We start from the raw sequence: 23,188 nt of genomic DNA, 5'->3' as shown, positions 1-23,188 counted from the left end.
GTTGTGTGGTAAATTTGGACCTGACATAAATTGTAACTCCATTAGTTTGGTGAAATGATGCAGGCATATTAAGAAATAATATAAAGCCCCCAACCCTCTGAAATGACCAATTTCTTTCCACCAGTGCTTTTAATACAGTTAATGGCTAATTACATAATAAAATCCTCCAGATTGCTCTTTTTATCAATGAAATAATAGCTCTTTATTAGATAAACGGTTGTGAAAGTGCAAAAATATTGACTTAGAAATACACTTCAGTTGACTGAAGTTTATGTCAATAGGGAATTTAAGTCATTTTCTCTCAGGTGTTCTTTCTACCACTTTGAAGAGACTGGTGGTACCAGCGGTCCATTAGCTGGTACAGCATGCAGATGGCAAGCCTCACTTTATCGAATAAAAGAAAAATCTCTCTCAAGTCTACTGCTTCCTCCTTAGAAGAGCACAATCAAAACTCAGGTGTAGGTTTTGTTAATAAAGTAAAACTAAAATATTTTGGTTAGGCTATAAAACCTATTTTTCTAAAGCTACCGGAAGCAATAATAGAGTATCATTATTGTGATGATTATATAAATGAGCACAGTTAAGGGCTTTCTAAAGGCTCAAAAATACACTAAATACTTTTTAAAAATTATGATAAAATATTTGTTTAACAAAGTTGAAATTTTAAAAAACTATTTTGTACTTAGAGTGACCAGCCATCACAGTTTGCTCAGGGTGTGAGACTGTCAGTGCAAACTTTCATATACTTCAGGCCATTTGAACATTAAGAACGGTGAGGTAGGGAAAATAGGTGATAATATTGCCAATTTACAGCTAAGGAAACTGAGGCTGAGATATATTTCTTTTCTTAAAAATTCACAATAAAGTTCTATTTTTTAAACCCATGGTTGAAATGTTAATCAATAGATATGTGGTGATACAGGTATGAGGGGGCAAAATAGTGAATGGATAGATTTGATCCTTTACTGTGTAGCAGAAAAACCTATCTTGAGCACATAATCATAACTAATTATAAAGGGTGTCTTGAGAGTTAACCTGGTTTAAGTGGTTAAGCACATTTCCTACAGGAAGTGACATTTAAAGAAAGAACTGAGAATAAGAAGGAGTTTGGAGGAGGAGTAGGGGCCGAGGGAAGAAGAGTGGTCCAGACAGATGGAACAGCATAGATTAGGGTTTCTCAGCCTTGGTACCACTGACATTTTAGGCCAGATAATTCTGTGTAGTGGGAGATGTACTGTGCATTGTAGGATATTTAGCAACATCACAGTGTCTCTGGTTTCTATCCACTAGAATCCAATAGCCTTCCCTCCTCCTCGTTGTGAAAACCAAAAATGTCTCTGACATTGCCAGATATCAAACACTGGCATACGGGAAGGCAAACAAGAGGAGCATCATGTTATAGATGTATGGATAGTCTGGATAAGAAAATATCTGAATGAGGATAATAGCCCTAGGGATGGAGAGAAGTGACTGCTTTTAGCTAGGAAACACTGGAAGAGAAGCAGGTAGAAAGAATAGAAAGATAAGGGGTTCAATTTGGAACTTGCCATATTTGATGTGCTTGTAAAACATCCAGTGTAGACTTGAAGTGAGCAGTTGGATATATGTGACTGGACAAGAGGATTTAGGTATTTGGTTTGATGGTGATTGAAGTCAGGGTAATGAATAAAAATTTCTAGGAAAAAATAAATAAATAAGAAGAGAAGACATTACGAGAAAAGAGTTGTGAAAAGTGGGAAAGAAAAATAGGGTCAGCAAGATAACTGAAGAGAATCCAGAGAGGTAAGAGGAAGGAGAATACAGTGGCACAGGAAGCCAAGAGAGGGCTTCCCTGGTGGCACAGTGGTTGAGAGTCCGCCTGCTGATGCAGGGGACACGGGTTCGTGCCCCGCTCTGGGAAGATCCTACATGCCGCGGAGCGGCTGGGCCTGTGAGCCATGGCCGCTGCGCCTGCGCGTGCGGAGCCTGTGCTCTGCAACGGGAGAGGCCACAACAGTGAGAGGCTCACGTACCGCAATAAAAAAAAAAAAAAAAAAAAGCCAAGAGAAAAGAGTGCTTCCAACAGGAGGGAATGGTTGCTACTATGAAATGGTGCTAAAAGGTCATCAAGATAAGAACTGGAAAAGATCTATTAAATTAGTTAAGTGGAGATAATTAATGACTGCAGCAAGAGCATTATCAGGGGAGAGCCGGGTTTTGGTTTGTGAAACGAATGGGCAGTGGCATTGAACATAGAAAATTTAGTCAAGTCAAGGGTGACAGTTGGAGGAGGGCTTGACATTTCGTTTTTTAGTTTTTGTTTTTATAAATTTATTTATTTTTGGCTGCATTGGGTCTTTGTTGCTGTGCGCGGGCTTTCTCTAATTGCGGCGAGCGGGGTCTACGCTTCGCGGTGCGCGGGCTTCTCATTGCGGTGGCTTTTCTTGTTGCGGCACGCAGGCTTCAGTAGTTGCAGCATGCAGGCTCAGTGGTTGCGGCTTGTGGGTTGTAGAGCGCAGCCTCAGTAGTTGTGGCTCACGGGCTTAGTTGCCCCCCAGCATGTGGGATTTTCCCCTACCCGGGCTCGAACCCGTGTCCCCTACATTGGCAGGCAGATTCTTAACCACTGTGCCACCAGGGAAGCCTGACATCTAGTTTTGAAGGAAGATTAGACTATGGTTCTAATGTTGATAAAACAGATTCAGTAAAGAGTAGAGACCAAAGATGTGAAAGAGAGGGGAAAGTTGAGAGTGCAGGGAAGAGCTTCTGAGTGGAGAAAGTAGCCCTGGAGAGAAGGAACACTTACTCCATTAAAACTGGAAAAAGAAATGGGTTAGTTCAGATGCAAGTGGATTTGTGGATTTTGTGGCAGGAAATTGAGATAGTTTGGTGGTTTGGGATTTCTCTCTGAGGTATCAGCAGTCAGTTAGGTCATTTTCTGTGAACGAAATCTTGGTAAGGAGTATTAGGAGTTTGTAGAAGTTAAAAAAAGTCCCAGCTCTTCTCAGTCAGGATTCCCAGAGAGAATGTAGCCCTAACGCCCCAAGGCATCCATTGTATGTAGGAAATGGGCTCTTTTATGCATCTGGAATGGTACTAGCTAAGTGCCATCCTTGGGAGAACTGAGAAAATGGTCACTCAAATACTTTTCTACAGGACTGACTTTTCTCACAGATTCCCTATTGAGAGAGGTGGGAATAGTCTCTGTGGAAGACAAGAAAGGTAGAATATTATAAAATGTAAATTGCAGGAACCAGCAGAAATGCAAAATATTTGCGAGTAATCATAACAAGAGAAGCATACTACCTATCTGAAAAAAAATACAGGTATAAAAGAAAATTTTAAATGAAAGGACATACCACATGTCTGGATAGGAATGCCAGATACTATAAATATGTCAATTCTTCCTTAAATTGATTTAGACATTTAATAGTCTATTAAAATTTTGAGTGGGCAGTTTTTTTTTTTTTGGAAATGATTAACTTGATCTAGAAGGATATATAGGAAGTAATAGTTGAGAGAAGTATAAACAAGAATAGTCAAAGGGGACTTGTCTGGCAGATATCAAAATATTATGACACTATGATACTGACTCAAATGTAGGTAAAACAAATCTACAGCAGAAATTAGTTACCTGAAAAAGGGCCATAGTGTGTGTAATAATTTAGTGTGTGATCAAGGAGACAGTACAACCAATGAAGGAAGAAATATTTTTCGGTGAATTGTCATAAGTCCTTCATGAAGGAAGATAGAGTACCAAATAAATAAATAAAATTCTTCAGGGCATAATGTTAGAAAAAAATTTTTTGGAAAAAAATTTCTATACCTCATACCTTTATCAAGTTCATATAAATTATTAAATACAAAAATAATAATTAGAAGGAAACATGTATCTACCTCATTTCTGGGGGGGGGGCACAGAGAATGACTTTCTACCATGAAAACAATTTAAGAAATTTCAAAGGAAAAAATCAAAATGGAAATTGAAAACTCCTTTAAATCAAAGCATCATATACAAAATCTGAAGTCAGAAGAAAAACAGTAGGAAGATATTCCATTGTCACATGCAAATATGACAATGGGATAATATCTTTACTATATGAAGAAATCCTATCAATTTAAAAAAATATGAAGACCTCAATAAATAGTAAAAAAAAGATATGAATAGACAATATGCATAAGGAAGAAAAGGCCAATAAATGCATGAAAAATGAACTACCAAATAAATTAAAATTAACATTTTAAATAATAAAATTATCAAATATTAAGAAATTACTATGAAGCTGGTGAAAGTATGGTGAGATAAGTTCTTTCATACCCTGCTGGTGAAGACAGAACAAACTTTCTGGAAAATAATTGCAAGATTTGTGTTCAAGTCTTTAAAGTGTTTATCCTCTTTCTCCCACTAATTTCACTTTTGTATGGGTGACACATAAAGAAATAATAGAAAATGCAGACAAAATATTATGGACAAAATTGTTATTGACTACAGTGAAAAACTGTATTCAATCTAAATGACTAAAATTAAAATTATTACATAAAAACTGATAGCTAGTGGGAAGCAGCTGCATAGCACAGGGAGATCAGCTTGGTGTTTTGTGACCACCTGGGGGGTGGGATGGGGAGGTTGGGAGGGAGGGAGATGCAAGAGGGAAGAGATATGGGAATATATGTATATGTATAACTGATTCACTTTGCTATAAAGCAGAAACTAACACACCACTGTAAAGCAATTATACTCCAATAAAGATGTTAAAAAAAAAACAAAAAAACCCACCAAAAGCTGGTATATCCATACAATGAAATATTATTCAGCAATAAAAAGAAATAAAGTCTTTTTTTACGAAAAAAAAGATTACATAATTTATAAGGCTTTTATGGGACTGAATATTATATCATTTATTAAAGGGCTCTTTTAATGACATGGAGAAATGTTAATTAGGAAGAAAAACCGGATGCAAAAAGAAATATATGTTTATATGGCTTCAAATATGTAAAATGTGTAAAATAAAACTGGATGATAGAGGATTAATATCTATAAATACTATGCTATGCAGTATGGTAGCCACTAGCCACACTTGGCTGTTAATTACGTAAAATAAAATATTCAGTTTCTCTGCACATTATTTACATTTCAAGTGCTGGCTAGTGAATACTGTATTTGAACAGTGCAGATAATAGAACATTTTAAAAAATAGAACATTTTCATCATTACAGAAATTTCTATCAGATGGCACCGTTTTAGAATATGTGTTCAACTTAATAATAAAAAGATAACCCAATAGAAATGTAGCAAAGTATATGAACAGGCAATTCACACAAGATGAAAAAGAATGATTGATAAATAACGTTGGTGCTCGTGGTGCCCATTCTGACTGACCAGGTTCTATAACATATATTCAATAAATATTTTGAATACTATCTCTGCCAATAAACATATCTAATTTTTAATCAGGGAAATGCAAATTAGAACCTAAAAGTAATTATTTCACCACTACTGGAATAATAGCAATTAAAAAGTATCAAAATATGTGTTTTGAATATTGTTAAGAATTTGGAGCAGAGGGACTGTCATGAATGGTAGGAGGGGCAACATCTAGAAAAGTTGAAAGTTCACGCACGTTATGACTGCATTCCTAGAGAAAACTTTACACTGTGCACAAGGAGGCATGTATGAGGATGTTCATTGCAGTACTGTTTATAATTTCAGAATACCAAAAAATGAAAGTGTATTATGACACAGTGGGAAAATAAATTTTTATATATTCAATACAGGAAAATACTATACTGCTTTGGAAATGAGTGAACTGTAGCTATAAGAATCAAATTAGGTTCATCTCAGATACCTAAAGTTGTATGAAAAAAGCTCATTGAATGTAGAAAGATACATACTGCATGGTACCAGTTTTAAAGCAATAGTATATGTTATTTAAGAATATTTACATATGCGGTAAATTTTTAAAGGTTTGAATAATAATGGTATAAACCAAATCCTGAACATTAATTATTCCTTATGGGGAGGGAAGGGAATGAGATTAGGGAGGGCTACAGAGGCTGCTTTAATATTTCAAATGTCTAATATATTAATTGGGATGGTAAGTACATGAGTATTTATTACTTTTTACCTATACCTTTTTTTAAGTTTTAAATAGCTCATAATATGAAAGCAAACAAAATCAACAGCAACGAAAGCAAAACAAAACAAAACATGTGGAGGAAATTAAGAGTAATTATCAGTCAGTGGTATGGATTTTGATTGTTTTAAATTTTTTATTCATAAATGTAGTGGTTCAGATTTCAAAAATGTCTTAGAGAAAGTCTCAGAATACTTTAATTCCCAGCAATAAAAAAAATAAATGAAACCTAGTTTTAATACTTTGTCCTGGTCAAAGGAAGCCTTTCTTTTCCTGTGAATCTTTTAGTGTGGGTCAATTTTGTTTTAAGTAGCTCTAGTAATGAAGTTGCCATTATTTCCTAGGGAATAAGTCCCTTGATTTCATACATTTCAACCAGGAAGTTTCCCTGATAGCTTGAGTTTCCTTCTCCTTAACATCAACCATTCATGGCCAGTTTAACAACTTTGTACCAAGATAAACAGCAAATCCTCCCTCCTTGGTATATGCTTTTCAAATATTTGTAGACTGTTATCATGCTCTCTTTTAGTCATCACTTAGCCAAACTGTGCAGCTTAAATCCTTTAATCTTTCCTCATAAATCAGACCCTCTTGTCTTCTAATCATATTGTTTCTTTTCTGTAGGTTCCTTCTTGTTTTCTTTTGGAAATAAGATTCTTAATAGTTCAACCAAGAGTAGTGAAGTCATCAGTTGAGAGAAAAAAAAAAAAAAACCCAGACCTCCATAGTGCTCTAAGATCTGGCACCTCTTTTAGTGTAATTAAAATAGAAAATCTACTAGTGGAATTAAAATGATCATATTCTAATTTTTCCCAGCTTATCAATCTCTCCTTTCTTTTTGTGTTACATGTTCTAGACAGAATATTATTATTTGATTTATACCATGTAGGCATTTGTTAACATATCCAAACAAATTTAATTTTTGAACTTTTTCTTTAGGCACTCTTGCCCCCTGTTGATGTTCCACACGTGTTGCTAGCTTCTGTTGCACAAAACTGTAATTTATCAACATGAGAGTTTTAAATAAGAATTAAAGACGTATACTCTGTTCCTTAAGTGTGTTTCCATAGCACTCTAACATTTTTATTGGGTAATGCATTATTTGTAACACATGCATACACACACACACACACACACACACACACAGTTTTAAAAATAAGCATAAGATAAAAACTCACGACCTACCTCATAGCTGAAAAGAGATAAGTTCTCTGTGTGCCCTCACCCCATCACTTCCCCCTCCCTACCAGAAATTACTGCACTCCAGAGTTTGGTGTTAATTACTCCTTTGTCTTTCCTTAAAGTTTATCACTTATGAATGTATACCATGAATATTAAACACTGTTGTGATGATTACACAACAATATGAATGTACTTAGTACCACTGAACTATATATTTTAAAATGATTAAAATAGTAAATATTATGTATCATTTATTATTGCCCAGTTTGTTATCACCAATATATTATTTATTATTTGCCCTACATAAAAATGGATTCATTTTTCCCTATGACTTTCTGGTTTCATTCAACATTAGGTTTTGTAATTTATCAATGTTAATATATGTAGTTCTAGTACCTTTTTTGTACTGCTAATATTCCATGGTATGGAAATATCACAGCACATTTATTCATTCCAGTTTGGGAGAATTTTTTCCTTTTTGCCTGAAAAACATTGTTACTCTGAATGTTGTCCAGGTGCACATGTGCAGGAGTGGAATTTCGGGTCTTAGGATATATGTACTCATGTTTAACTTTACTAGTTAATATCAAGTTGTTTTCCAAAATGGTTGTATCAGTTTATGTCTCTCCAGCTGTGTGTGAGCATTCCTTTTGCTCCGGCATTCTCAGGAACACTTGGCATTGAATGACATTTGAGTTTTTGCCAGTCCAATAGGTGTAAAATGGTATCTGTGGTTTTCACTTGAAAATTGTTTTTGATAACTACATCAAAATCATGAGCTTGAATATCTTTTGGGATTTTTATCAGTCAATTCTATTCTATGAAACGTTTGTTCAGATCACATAATTTTTCTATTTAAAACTTTGGTTCAGGGCTTCCCTGGTGGCGCAGTGGTTGAGAGTCCGCCTGCTGATGCAGGGGACACGGGTTCGTGCCCTGGTCCGGGAAGATCCCACATGCCGCGGAGCGGCTGGGCCCGTGAGCCATGGCCGCTGAGCCTGCGCGTCTGGAGCCTGTGCTCCGCAACGGGAGAGGCCACAACAGTGAGAGGCTCGCCTACTGCAAAAAAAAAAAACACCAAAAAACAAAAAAAACACTTTGGTTCAAAGACTTTATATATTCTGGATACTAATATCCTGTAGGTTATGTGCTGTAAATTACTTATCTCTGTTGGTGGCATGGCTCAACATTCTATAGTATCTTTTTTTTTTTTTTTTTTTGTGGTATGCGGGCCTCTCACAGTTGTGGCCTCTCCCGTTGCGGAGCACAGGCTCCGGACGCGCAGGCTCAGCAGCCACGGCTCACGGGCCCAGCCGCTCCGTGGCACATGGGACTCTCCCGGACCGGGGCACAAACCCGCTGTCCCCTGCATCGGCAGGTGGACTCCCAACCACTGCGCCACCAGGGAAGCCCTATAGCATCTTTTGATGAAGATCATTTTAAACCTTATGATTAGCATTTTTGTATCTTTTTAAAAAATCTGTGTATAATCTAAATCATAAAAATATTTTTCTATTTATTCTTCAAACACAAGTGTTTATTTCACCTGTAATTGATTTTTTGATTGTTTTTATTGTGGCAAAATATAATTAACATAAAATTTACTATCTTAATCATTTTAAGTACACATATAGTTCAGTGGTATTAAGTACATTCATATTGTTGTGCAACCATCACCACCACCTATCTCCAGAACTTTTACTCTTGCAAAACTGAAAGGCTATACATATTGAAAAATAACTCCCCATCTCCCTTTCCCCCTGGCCCTTGGAAACTAACATTCTATTTTTTGTCTCTATGATTATGACTACTCTAGGTACATCATATATGTGTAATCATACAGTATTTGTATTTCACTTAGCATAATGTCCTCAAGGTTCATCCATGTTGTAGCATATTTCAGAATTTCCTTCTTTTTTAAGGCTGAATGATATTCCATTGTATGTATATACAACATTTTGATTATCCATTCATCTCTCAGTGGATATTTGGATTGTTTCCATGGTTTAGCTGTTGTGAATAATGCTGCTATGAACATGGGTGTACAAATATTTCTTTGAGACCCTGCTTTCAATTCTTTGGGAGATACACCCAGAAGAGGACTTACTGCATCATATAGTAATTTTATTTTTTGAGGAACCATCATACTGTTTTACACAGCACTATACCATTTTACATTCCCACCAACAGTGTACAAGTGTTCCAGTTTCTCTACCTACTTGCTAATACTTGTTATGTTCTGTTTTTCTTTTTTTTTTTTAATACTAGCCATCCTAATGGGGATGAAGTGGTATCTCATTTTGATTTTGATTTGATTTTCCCTAATGATTGGTAATGTTGAACATCTTTCATGTGCTTATTGACTATTGGTATATCTTCTTTGGACAAATGTCTATTCAAGTCCTTTGTTCATTTTTGAATCAGGCTGGTTGGTTTTTTGTTGGTTTACAAGTTCTCTATATATTCTGAATATTAATCCCTTTTGAGATATGAATTTGTGAATATTTTTTCTCATTTCATAAATTGCCTTTTTACTCTGTTGATAGTGTCCTTTGATGCACAAACATTTGTAATTTTTATGAAGTCCAATTTGTCTCATTTTGTTTTTGTTGCCTGTGCCTTTGGTATCATATCCAAGAAATCTTTGCCAAGTCCAATGTTGTGAAGATTTTGCCCTGTTTGTTTCTGAGTTTCACATATTAAGTATCTGGGTCGTTGATCTATTTTGAGTTAATTTTTGTATGTGGTATTAGGTAAAGGTCTGTCTTTAGTCTTTTATACATGGATGTTGAGTTTTACCAGCACCATTTGTTGAAAAGACTGCGCTTTCCCTGTTGAATATTCTTGGCATCCTTGTTAAAATCTTTTGAGCATTTTTTGCAAGGGTTTATTTCTGAGCTCTCTATCCTAGTCCATTGATCTATATGCCTGTCTTTGTGTCAACACCACAGTTTTGATTGTTGTAGCTTTATATCAATAGTAAGTTTTGAAATCAGGAAGTGTGAATCCTCCAACTTTGTCCTTTTTCAAGATTGTTTTTACTCCTTGGTGTATCTTGAGATTCCATATGAATTTTAGGATGGATTTTTCTATTTGTGCGAAAAGCATCATTGGGATTTCGCATTGAATCTATATAGATTGCTTTGGGTAGTATTGGCATCTTAACAATAAGTTTTTCAATTTGTGAACAAAGGATGTCTTTTCATTTATGTTTTCTTTAATTTCTTTGAGCAATGTTTTGTAGTTTTCATTGTACAAGTCTTTCACCTCCTTGGTTAAGTTAATTTTTATCTATTTTTGATGCTATTGTAAGTGGAATTGTTTTCTTAATTCCTTTTTAAGATTGTTCATTGCTATATTATAGAAATGCAAATGATTTTTGTGTGTTGACTTTGTATCCTGCTACTTTGCTGAATTCATTTATCAGTTCTCACAGTTTTTTGTTTTTTTTTGTGTGGAATCTTTAAAGTTTCCTACATATAAGATCATATCATCTACAAACAGAGATCATTTTACTTCTTCCTTTCCAATTTGGATGTTTTTTTTTCTTACCTAATTTTTCTGGCTAGATCTTCTAGTTGAATAGAATTGGTGAAAATGAGCAGCCGTGCCTTATCCTTGTCTTAAAGAAAATGCTTTCAATCTTTCACCATTGAGTAGGATGTTTGCTGTGGGTTTTTCATATGACTTTTAATATGTTGAGGTAGTTTCCTTCTATTCTTAGTTTGTTGAGTGTTTTTATTATGAAAGGGTGTCAAACTTTTTTTTAAGGGTGTCAAACTTTGTCAAATGCATCAATTGAGATAATCATGTGTTTAATTTTTCTTCATTCTGTTGATGTGGTGTATTACATTGATTGATTTTGTGTTTCGAACCATCTCTACATTACAGGAGTAAATCTCACTTGGTCATGTTGTATAATCCTTTTAATATCCTGCTGAATTCAGTTTGCTAGTATTTTCCTGAGGATTTTTGTGTCAATGTTCGTAAGATATTTTGGTCTGTAGTTTCCTTTTCTTGAAGTGTCTTTGTCTGACTTTGGTATCACGGTAATTCTGCCCTCATAGAATGAATTAAGAAGTGTTCCTTCCTCTTCAATTTTTTGGAAAACTGTAAGAAATATTGGTGTTATTTCTTCTTTATATGTTCAGTACAATTCACCAGTGAGGCCATCAGGTCCAGATCCATTCTTTCTTCAGGAGATTTTTGATTACTCATTCAATTTCCTTACTAGTTGTAGACTGGTTCAGATATTCTGTTTCTTTGTGATTCAGTCTTGGTAGGATTTGTGTATCTATGAATTTATCAACTTCATCTAAGTTATCCAATTTGTTGGTGTACAGTTCTTCATAGTACTCTTTTAAAAATCCTTTTATTTCAGTAGACACAGTTATCTTCTATTTTTTGCCTTAGCCATTTTAGTCTTTTCTCCTTTTTTAAAGTCAGTCTGCCTATGGGTTTGTCAATTTCAATCTCTTTGAAGAACAAACTTTTGGTTTCATTGATATTCTTTATTGTTTTTCTACTCTCTATTTCATCTATCTCTGCTCAAATTTTATTATTTCCTTCTCTCTACCCATTTGGGTTTAGTGTGTTCTTTTTCAAATTACTTAAGTTGTAAATGTAGGTTGTTGATTTGACATCTTTCTTATTTTTTCCCTTAGTACTACTTTTGCTGCATCCTGTAAGTTTTCTTGTGTCATGTTTCCATTTTCATTCACCTCTAAATATTTTTTAATTGCCTTTATGATTTTTCCTTTGATCTATTGGCTGTTTAAGAGTATGTTTAATTTTGTCAAATTTGTTAATTTTTCCAGTTTTCCTTCTGTCATCCCACTGTGATCAGAGAAGGTACTTTGTATGATCTCTATCTTTTAAAATTTATTGATATTTAATTTATGGCCAATATACATGGTGTCTCCTGGAAGATGTTATATGTTCACTTGTGAAAAATGTGTATTCTGTTGTTCAGTAGAGTGTTCTGCTTATGTCTGTAGATCTAGTTGGTTTATTGTGCTGCTCAAGTCCTCTATTTCCTTACTTATCTTCAGTCTTGTTGTTCTGTGCATAACTGAGGGTGGGGTATCAACATCTGCAACTGTTATTGTAGAACTATTTCTCCCTTTAATACTGTCATTTTTTTCCTTCATATATTTTGATGGTCTGTTATAGGTATGTAAATATTTATAATTATTATGTCTTCTTGATTTATTGAACCTTTTGTTAGTATATAATGTCCTTCTTTATCTTCTATAATATTTTGTGACTTAAAGTCTATTTTATATGATATTAGAGTAGCCCCCCACCACCCCATTTTTTTTGTTTCATTTGCATGGAATAGCTTTTGCCAACGTTTCACTTTCAACCTATTTGTGTCTTTGGATCTAAAGTGAGTCTCTTGTAGACAGCACAAAACTGGATAATTTTTTTTTAATCTATCTGCCAATGACTTTTTTTGATTGATTGGATAATTTAATCCATTTACATTTAAAGTAGTTACTGATAAGGAGTGACTTCCTTCTGTCATTTTGCTATTTGTTTTCTATATGCCTTAGAGCACTTTTACTCCTCATTTCCTGCATTATTGCTCTTTTTTGTTTAGTTGATTTTTTGTAGTGAGCCATTTTAATTCCCTTCTCATTTGCTTTGCTGTACCTTATATAACTATTTTCTTTTTGGTTACCATGGAGATTACATTTAACATCCTAAATTATAACACTCTAATTTGAATTTATACCAGCTTAACTTCAATAATATACAAAACTCTGCTCCTTTACAGCTCTGTCTCTCTTTCAGTTATTGATGTCACAAAATTAGACCTTTACAAATTGTGTGTCCAAAAATATACAATAATAGTTTTTTAAAATAATGCATTAGTCTTTAAATTTTGTAGAAAACAAAATGTTACAAACCAAAGTTACAATAATATTAGCTTTTATACTAATAATTGTTTTTTAAAAATGTCTCTTAAATTATGTAGAAAACAGAAAGTAGACTTACAACTGTTGTTACAATAATACTAGTTTTATAGTTGCCCATGTGTTTTCCTTTACTGAGATCTTTATTTTTTTTGTACGACTTCAAGCTACTGTCTAGTGTCCTTTCATTTTAACCCATAGGACTCCCTTCAGCATTTCCTGTAGAACAAGTCTAGTAGTAACAAACTCACTCAGCTTTTATTTATCTGCAAATGTCTTAATTCCTCCTTCACTTCTGAAAAACAGTTTTGTCAAGTATAGGATTTTTGGTTGACAATTTATTTCTCGTAGCAGTTGGAATATGTCATTCTGGAATTCAAAGTTTCTGCTGAGAAATCTGCTGATAATCTTATTGAGTATCCCTTGTAGGTGATGAGTTACTTCTCTTTTGCTTCTTTCAAGATTCTCTCTTTGTCTTTGTCTTTTGAAAATTTGATTATAATGTGTCTTGCTGTACATCCTTTTGAGTTCATCCTATCTGGACCTTGTTAAGCTTCTTGGATGTTTATATTCATGTTTTTCATCAAACTTGGGATGTTTTGAGCCATTATTTTTTCAAATAATCTCTCTGCTCCCCCTCCTTTTCCTTTGGGATTCCCACAATGTGTATGTTGGTCTGCTTGATAATCTCCCATGGGTCCCTTAGATTCGGTTTACTTTTCTTACATTTTTTTCTTTCTGTTTCTCAGATTCAATAATTTCCATTATCCTTTTTTCAAGTTCTCTGATTCTTTCTTCTGCCTACTCAAATATACCTTTGAATCCCTCTGATAAATTTTTAATTTAAGTTATTGTACTTTTCGGCTCCAGAATTTCTTTTTGGTTTCTTTTTAGATTTTCTATCCCTTTATTGATATTTCAACTTTATTTTAATATTTGTTGTTATTTTATACAGTATCTTTTTATTGTATGTTAATATTTGTTTCTTGATTTTAGAAATTCAGTTGACTTTTTCATTGATTTTGTATTCAGCAACGTTGCTGAAAATCTCTCTTGTTAACTGTAACAATTTTTGTGCAGTTTGCTTTAGTTTTCAATGTAATCAACCAACTCAGTTGCAAATAATGCTAGTTTTGTTTCTTCCTTTTCAATATTTAATCTTTCATCACTTTCTCTGGTCTTACTGCTCAGGCTATAACTCATACAATGTTGAATAAAAGATAGGAGAGTAGGGAACTTTATCTTATTCATGTTTTTTAAGAGAATGTTTATAGTATTTTACCATTGAGGATGATATTTGCTGTGGGTTTTTGATAAATATTTATTGAATGATTAAGGAGTTTTCCTGTTTCTAGCATGGAGGAGGGGACACAGAAAGAGAGAGAGGGTGAGAAAGTAGTGAATGGTAGATGGATTTTAAACAAATGCTTTTTCTGCATCCATTGAGATGGTTATGTAATATATATAATTCTCATTTTTTTTTCTGTTAATGTGATCAATTTAAACCTAAGGTGGCTATGATCACTCTTATAGATTGCTGGATTTGGTTTGCTAATATTTTGTCTGGTACTGTTTCAAATATGATACTAAGCAAGATTGGCCTATAATTTTTCTTTCCTTTTCTGTCCTTGTCCAATTCTGGCATAAAAGTTTTTAAATGAATTGGGAAGTGGTTCTTCTTTTTCACTGTATGGAAAAAATCTTTTCAGTTTGAAATGATTTGTTTCCTGAATGCTTGAGAAAATTCATCTGTTAAATCTCCTGGACCAGTTTTTTTTTTCCTTTGTAGAAAGATTTTTTTATTACTAATTATATATGTTTCATGGAAATGAGACTATTCTCATATTCCTAACTTTAATACACCATGTACATTATGTATTGTCATTTTTGGTTTCTATTTCTTTGTCTCTCTTTTCCATTCTCACCAAATTATGCTAAATTAAACATGATATTCCACCCAAGAGAAAATGTATAAGAAAAAGGTGTAAGCTTTCCTAAAGTTAGAATTTAGGTGTATTTTGTTATGTTTATCAAATGTTAGTTTCATATTTTGTCATATCATTTCCTTCCAGATTAAACTCTTTATTTTCTTGCATTTTATTATTTTTCCCTATTCATTGACAATACCATTCTTTGTCAGCACAATGATAATTGGTGTTCATAAATGACAACCCAAAGCAATTAAAAATCTTTGAAGCATATCTTGAATTAATACTGATTTAATTTGTATCAACCATGCTATTATCTCAGTTTATGATATTTATGTAGTTCTTTATTAATTTCTTAAAAATTATTTAATCAGAATAATCCTTTTCTACCCATACTTGAAAATAAAGATTTAACAAGGCTAAAAACTAAAACCTAACCTGAAAGTAATGAAATTCTACTGCACTTTTAGTATAAAATTTGTGTGAAAGCATATATCAAATCAGTCAATGAAAAATTGGTGTTTAAGGACTCAAAAGTCCCCCCAACTTCTTTCTGATTTATCATGATAATTCTGTAAGAGTCTACAAATGTTGGGAATGATAAGATAGGGTAGGGACCCAATCTACCTATGTAAGTAATGAAGCTTTTGTCTGGTAAACATCTTCAATATGACAAAGACACACAAAGAAACACAAAAACTCAAGAAGCAAATGTAGGAAAACTATGAGAAAGAATGAAATTTGGTCCTTGCCAGGAATACTTTACTTCCTTTACCGTATTCACAATTTTATTCTTTGCCAAACTTTTTTACTAGAATCCAATTTGTTAAAGTTTTGTTTGTGGAGAAAGAACAATCAGTTGTGACCTGGGAGACTGATTCACTAAGGCTCTGGTTCTGTCATGAATATGCGTTCTCTCTTTCTGTGTATGTTTCTTGTAGGTACATTAGCACTGCAGTATTATATGTTACTTATTTGTCATTTTTTCTAATTTTCTGAAAACTACTAGAGGTATGCTTTCCCCAAAGGATTCAAAAGAAGAACAAATATCTGAATTTGGCAGGGGGAAGAAGATTGAGGTGGGAAAATCCAGAGTACTAGTTTGGGACTGCAATCACAATCTTACCATTAATTATCTCTGAGGTTGGATAAATTAATTAACTTATTATCATCTCATTTATTTAATCCATAAATGATTTGGTAATCCATAAGTAAATTTGGCAATTTCTGATCCTTTCATATTAAAATAAGTTCAGTAGTCTAAAAATAGATCTTTCAAAACTTATGTCACTAACAAATGTAAACTTGTGAACTAAAATTAAATTTCTAAAAGTTGAGAAAAATGGCAAGTGTCTAAAACTAAAATCCAAAGTATAAGAAAAATATCCAGACTCTGAAACTATTTATGATTTCGCAACAGTAATTCTGTTGAAGTGTCTAGTTTATTCAGTTATTTGATCTAATAAACAGTTACCCAAATCTCCTAACTTGTCATGGTTTGCAGGATGAAAAAGAATGAAATTTTGTAAGTTTCTATTTTGTTAGAATTGTATTTTGGAGCCAAACAATTGATAATGATTTATTTCTTTTCATTTTTCTAAATTATAGGGTGGCTTCACTCGTAAATATTCGCTTAGCTCAAAAACTGGAACACTTCTTCCAGAATTCCCAAATGCTCAACACCTTGTGTACCAAGGATGCATTTCTAAGGACAAGGTATCAATTAAAGATACTTCTCTATTGATTTTCTGATATGTTGGTTCCATATCTCAATTTGCTGGGAATCTCATGGCACTCGCAGGAAATAGAAATCTACATAATCAAACATAATTGACTGATTTATAGGAGGGACAAACATTTACTAACATCGATTAATGACTTTCCAATTAATTATTTACCATCTCCATGATAGTACATAATCAGAAGGTGGTAAAATAAACCTCTAAAGACTAAAGATTATTTTTATTTAAAACTCAGTATCAAGGAAGAAAATACTAGAATGTGTCTATCACATGCAATTTCTTTAATTATAAGCGTTATATTTTCTATTAGTTTCATTTAATTTCAGTAACTGGTCATCAAGCACTTCTCTAGGACAGAATTTGTTCCTAGCACTGAGGGGGAAATGCCAAGATGAATGCAAGGACCCCACTCGAAGATTCCAAAGATTCCTCTCCATTGTAAAACTCTGTGCTCTGTTGCAAAATTTGTTGAAAATTAAGGTAGAAACAGTTTCATAAAATTCAGTTTATAAATAAACTTTCAGTGCTTATGTAGTAACGTCTAAAGCTAAATCCTCCTCTATTTCTGAACTTCTAGAGTCATTTGCTGGCTATCTGCTGACTAATAGTAGGATCCATTATTAAATCAGGGCATAAAGATTTCTACATTCTTCTTTCAATTAACGTTCATTTTTTATTAGCATTTGAGGAAAACATCTTTCATAGTAAGTTTAAGTCAGTTCATATTTTGAGGTGCAAAGATAGAGGAATATGATTAACAATGTCTACCTGTATTACTTTAGTAATGGGCTTTTGTAGAAACTAGAAATAAAAATGACACATTGATAAAAAGGTCTATTGATAGATAAGTAGAGATGCACAGCAACTTCCGGTGTTCATTCTAATGACAGACTTACTCTCCCAGTTAAGAACAGGCAAAATATTGAAGATAATTCTCAGATGCTGATTCAAGTCTCCTGGAGTATGTCCACTTCCTACTATTCTCCTCTCCCATCACATTCCTCAAGGTTATCACATCATATTTTAACCATATAGAAATAATGTGTGATATTATGACTTCAGATTTGAGACACCTCCAGTAGATGTTAACATGTGGCAATTTGTGGGGGAACTTGTGGAAGTCTGCGGGACCTCGGGCAACATAGTTCTTTGGGGGAGGGTGTTGGCTCACCTTTGTGGAGAGGATAGCTTACGTACAAACATATCAAGAAGATGTTTACTGTGTAAATATACCAGGTGAGGAGGGTAGATGGAGACAGTAACAAAGAAAAAAAAGAGAAGTGAAGAATACATCCCAACAGTTTATTTCAGCTTCTCTGCTAGTTTCCAAGGACTTCCTTACCTGCCAACTTGAAAAACTGGTCTATAGGTCATTTCTCATTCAGTATTCAAGATGCTTAAATAACCCCTCGTTTCTAAATTCATTCCCAGTCATCCCCATCATGAGCTCTAGGTACTAATACTCTTTGTCCCTTGAGGACATCTGGGCCCTGCCTTTTACCTTCTTAGCCAGTAGCCAGGCTCCCCAGGTAAGTTGTCAGTTCCTAGAAAGACGGGTGGGGCTGAAGCTAAGCACTTTAAGCAGCTACTTTCTCGAGGCAGGAAGGATGGAGCCTTCCTAGGGAGAAGCTGACCCCAGTGAGGGGTGCTGGCTGAAGCTGAGAGGCCTGTTTTCTGCCCCCATCACAGTGTCACTCAGGGCAGTTGCCACCCTTCCCCCACTTGCTCACTGACCTTACTAGAGCTAAGCCTTGCCTCTGCTCCTACCCTCTGTAATGTGGTGTCTATTCTCAGAAAATTGAGCAAAAGTATGTTTATAAAGACTGCAAAGTATGCTACAGTGAAAATTTATTGTCTTAAGACTATGTAAATATTAAATAAAATATCAGTTATAAGATTTAAATTTTTTGATGATTTGTGTATAGGAGAAAAAATTCTGACACAAATAAATGGAAATACTTGTGAAGATAAAAGTTTACTTGTACTTTAGTAGGTTTCAGGGATCAAAGGGTTAATTTTGGACAACAATTATGAATTCCTTTCTATCTTTCATTCTGTCCTTATCCTCATTTTAGAAATATGTCTTGGCAACCTATCTAAAAATATAAAATCGTTGCTTAAAGTAAAGAGCATGTCTCATTTGCATCAATGGTGACATGTCCTGCCAGAGGTGTGTAGTCAGCATACCTCCTTGGAAATAGATTGGTAATCTGCATGTCATCGTTATACAGCTTTGCGCTAAACCACAAAGATATGTGCTGTCACTGGGCTGCAGGGACAAGTTGGAGAGCAAAGAGTAGGGGCAGGACACCCCCATCATCGTGACCACCCTAGATACTATGAAGGTAAAAATAGCTAACAACTATAAGTTTCTTAACATAAATTATGGATTACTCCAACCACTTTCATGTGTTAATTTATTTAGTCCTCATAACAACCTGACTAGATATTTACTGTTATTATGATCTCCATTTTATAGATGAGGAAATTAAAACACATAAATGTAAAGTAGTTTGCCCAGTATCACGTAGCAGATTAGAGCTAGCATTCAAATCCAGGTATCCTGCAGGCAAAGCTCACACCTCTAACTCGTTCCTGTTCACATAGAACACACAACCTGTAACAGGTAGGAATATTTCTAGCTTATGAAATAAAGATGTTTTGAATATGAATACTGTTAGTTTGCCAGAATATTATCAAGTTCTAATCCATCGCATATTTTAAAATATGTTTAAGACTTTCTATCTCTGCAATACAAATATCAGTGTAACATGGAAATAAAGAATTTTCATAACAGACATTTAATGTTCAAATCTTTTTTTGGTCAACAAGTCATTTGATATTATTACTAATTTTAGGTAATGTAGTAAAGTCTTATACTTCATACCAGGAAAACTGTTCCATGTGCATCATGTCTCATTTTATCTTCTTTAATACCTTATGAATGATATGTTATTACTACCTTACTTGAAGATATAAAGCTTGGGGTCAGAGACAAGGTAACCCGTGCAAAACAGCACAGTGGAGCTGATGCTCAGTGTTAGCTGACTCCACAACCGAAACGAAACCACTGCACCACACTGCCCAAGCACCTACTTAATAAAACTGTGTGAAGATTTGATGTATTTTACCATTTTACATTTATTTCTCCAATCAGAGGTAATTTTTTTATTAAGCAGAAAACTACAATGTTGCTTTGGCCCATAGTTTCCTGAACAATCAGCTTTTTCATCATTCTTATCACACTGTCCTGCAATTGTCCATTTGCTTGCCTTTCTCCCTTCACAAGGCAGTGTGCTCCTTAAAATAAGAATTGTGCCTTTATTTTTGATTCCTCAGATTGAGCACAATGCTTGGTACATAACATGAACTTTAAAAATGTGTTTGAATATATGAACAAATGAATGCATGAACAAAATGAAGGCAGCACTGAAAGGGTGCTTTTGTTAAGATTTTTCTTCCTTAAAATAGGTTGATACCCTAATAATGATGTACAAAACTCACTGCCAGTGCATCCTGGACAATGCAATAAATGGAAACTTTGAGGAGGTAAGAGTGACAAAGAATGCTTTGCTGACTATATTATGTAAATGTTCTTGTCCTGTTCTTCATATGAGTTCATGTTAAGGAAAATGTTAATATTAATGTACATACGCTTTGCTCTCAACTAGATCCAGCATTTCTTATTACACTTTTGGCAAGGAATGCCTGATCATCTTCTTCCCCTGCTTGAAAACCCTGTTATCATTGACATTTTCTGTGTTTGTGACTCAATTCTTTATAAGGTAAGCTCCTTAGGATGTCAAACATGAACCATATATTTCTTTAAAAAACATTCCATCTAAATTTTGCAATATATTTTCAATAAATTTGTATTCCTGGCTGGAGATACACTATTAATTTTTTTTCTGATGAGAAAGCAAGCAGTTTAATAGTGTATATTTAATAGTGAATGTATTTTAATATAAATTTTCATTAAGTAAAACAAAATCAGTTTCTGTTTACAGCTAAGAATGATTCTAAATGTGACATACTTCCATAAGAACTTAGTTAATTTTTATTAACTGTTTAAGGTGTTTTTAGAGTAAATAACTTAGTGGCTTTTTCACAGTATCAGTGTTTTGGGGAAAGCAGAATTAAGCACTCTTATGGGACTAATAACTTGAAAAATTTGGAAATCTCTAGTGTTAATGCATTAATGACCAATTCTGTTCTTAAGCCAAATAAGAGTCCCTAAGTGTCTAGAGAAGGATCACAAGGATATCGTAAACAAATAGGAGCTGGTTGGCCATCTAGCCAGCCATTCAGCTGGGAAAAAGGTGAAGCTAATTCCCCCAACAGTCTGTTCCCTACTTAGAGCAGACACAGGCCCAAGCTGAGGAAGAAAACTCTATTGCAATCTGGGTATTTTAAAGTGAGTTTGTCTACATTAACATCCTAAATTGTCAGAAGGAAAAAGAAAAGCTTTCCTTTTAGAACATAATTTGAATGAGCAAGAAAACCCAAGCTGGAGTCCTGTTAAGTATTTAGGAAGTAAAATCCTTCTAAGTTAGTTGCTGCTGTTTCGTTCTCAACTTTGCAGAGAAGTGAAGCAGAAGCTAGATAAACTCACACCAGAAGCAACTTTGCACATCAAGAACTGTAGGTGGGTTTGAACCAGGATGAGGGAGCCCATATTTTCATCCTCTTTTCCATTCTTCCTCATCACAGTATAAGAAAATAGAGTCTCTACCTTTAGTTCAAGCTAAAGCTGAAGAAGGACAAAGGACAGCAAGGGTTGTCTCATTTTTCTGGGTCAAATAAGAGTATCATCATTTAGAGAGAAGGGTTTAGTTTGCACTAACAGATTGTCTGAAGTGTTTAAGACATGAGGAAGTAACCAGAAAGGGGAAAGAAGGTGGTTCTAAGAGTAGGTATAAGAAAAGACCTGGACTCGTGCACACACATTTACCAGTATCAAGGTAAAGCTGTTTTGGACTGTCATTCAACACCTCCAAGAAATATTCTTAAAGCATAACTCCCCCCCCCACCCCACAAATGGTCTATTTCTTTGAGTCCAGAGTTTAAGTACCGTTACATGCACAAAGATTTTCCTCCTCCTGGTGGACTCGGGGAGGCACAGTGAGCACTGTAAATAGAGCAGTGTAATATGAGCTTCTGTAAGAGCTTCATCCCATCCCTAGAAAGTGGTCAGCTTTTAGTCCATAAAACTGTACATGATTGCCATGGCCAGTTCATTGGTAACTAGCATACTGGGCATATACAATACTGTCTCTTGTTTTAGTGTTTCATATACACGGACTACATGTGCATTTTGCTGGTAAGCTGCACAGGCCTTTGTAGATGAGTATCTACTCATGTTTTGAAATATCTTTGAAATATCCAAGAGGACCTCTTGGTCCTCTTCTCCAGGCTGGCGCACTCAGTTTATGAGCCAGCCTAGGGGATCTGTACTGTTCATATCCTATCTGGTTCCCCATCTCCTTTATTTATCATAGTTTTTCCTGAGCTGGGATCGGTCAGCACTAATTTTTTCTTTTTTTCTTTTTACTAGTTCTCATCAAGGTCCTACTCACCATATCCCCCACATTTAAGGTTCAGTCTAGCCCTTTATTTTCAGTGTTCTTTATGTTCCAATAATTAGCTCTCTGTACCCGGTACATTCGTGTCACCTGCTTAACTAGCACTGCAGTGCTTCTATATACCCCCGCTCCCCTTGCCTTTTACACACACACACACACACACACACACAACTTACATATATACATTCATTTTAGAGATAAAAGTATAACTTTCAGAAATGAGTTAACATACTATTCTCTAGAAAGCTAGGAATAAAAAGTAATTGACAAAGAGTAAGTGTGTTTCTATAGAAATATTAAGGATTTATGTTAACTCTCTTTTGCTGTGATTAAGGTTCTAACAGATGTACTCATTCCTGCAACAATGCAAGAAATGCCTGAAAGGTAGGTTCAGTCAATAAAATATGATAGTTGCTTGTATAGGGTTTAACCTTATACATTATAGTAAAGCAAAACATTAAGTAGAAATTCATTCATTTACCAATATTATTTTCCTATTCCTGTCCCTTTGTATGAGCTATAAGAGATGTGCCTCAATTTTTATATTCAAACCTCAATGAACAAAATCGATGGAACAATCCTGAAATCCCTTTGAGAGCTGCCCACGTGAAAAATAAATATTTAAGTGTAGTTGACCTTTAGGTTACTGAGGAAACTCTTCAATGGAAACTGGCTAGAGGGAGATGAATGGGGATAACTGATGGAAAATAATCACAATAATAA

At 34.4% G+C, this 23,188-nt stretch overlaps 1 protein-coding gene across 1 annotated transcript in view; it reads left to right on the top strand.

Moving 5' to 3' along the window:
- The window catches only part of RFX6 (regulatory factor X6), a 56,730-nt gene that overhangs the window by 19,918 nt on the left and 13,624 nt on the right, over window positions 1-23,188 (top strand). The window contains 4 exon segments of the mRNA XM_060115256.1: window positions 16,750-16,857; window positions 20,355-20,432; window positions 20,555-20,668; window positions 22,800-22,849. Coding sequence (XP_059971239.1) covers window positions 16,750-16,857; window positions 20,355-20,432; window positions 20,555-20,668; window positions 22,800-22,849 — 350 coding nt within the window.

The sequence above is a fragment of the Mesoplodon densirostris genome, chromosome 12 (genome assembly GCF_025265405.1).
Source record: "Mesoplodon densirostris isolate mMesDen1 chromosome 12, mMesDen1 primary haplotype, whole genome shotgun sequence".
NCBI lineage: Eukaryota > Metazoa > Chordata > Mammalia > Artiodactyla > Ziphiidae > Mesoplodon > Mesoplodon densirostris.
This window is presented reverse-complemented; position numbering and strand designations above follow the sequence as displayed.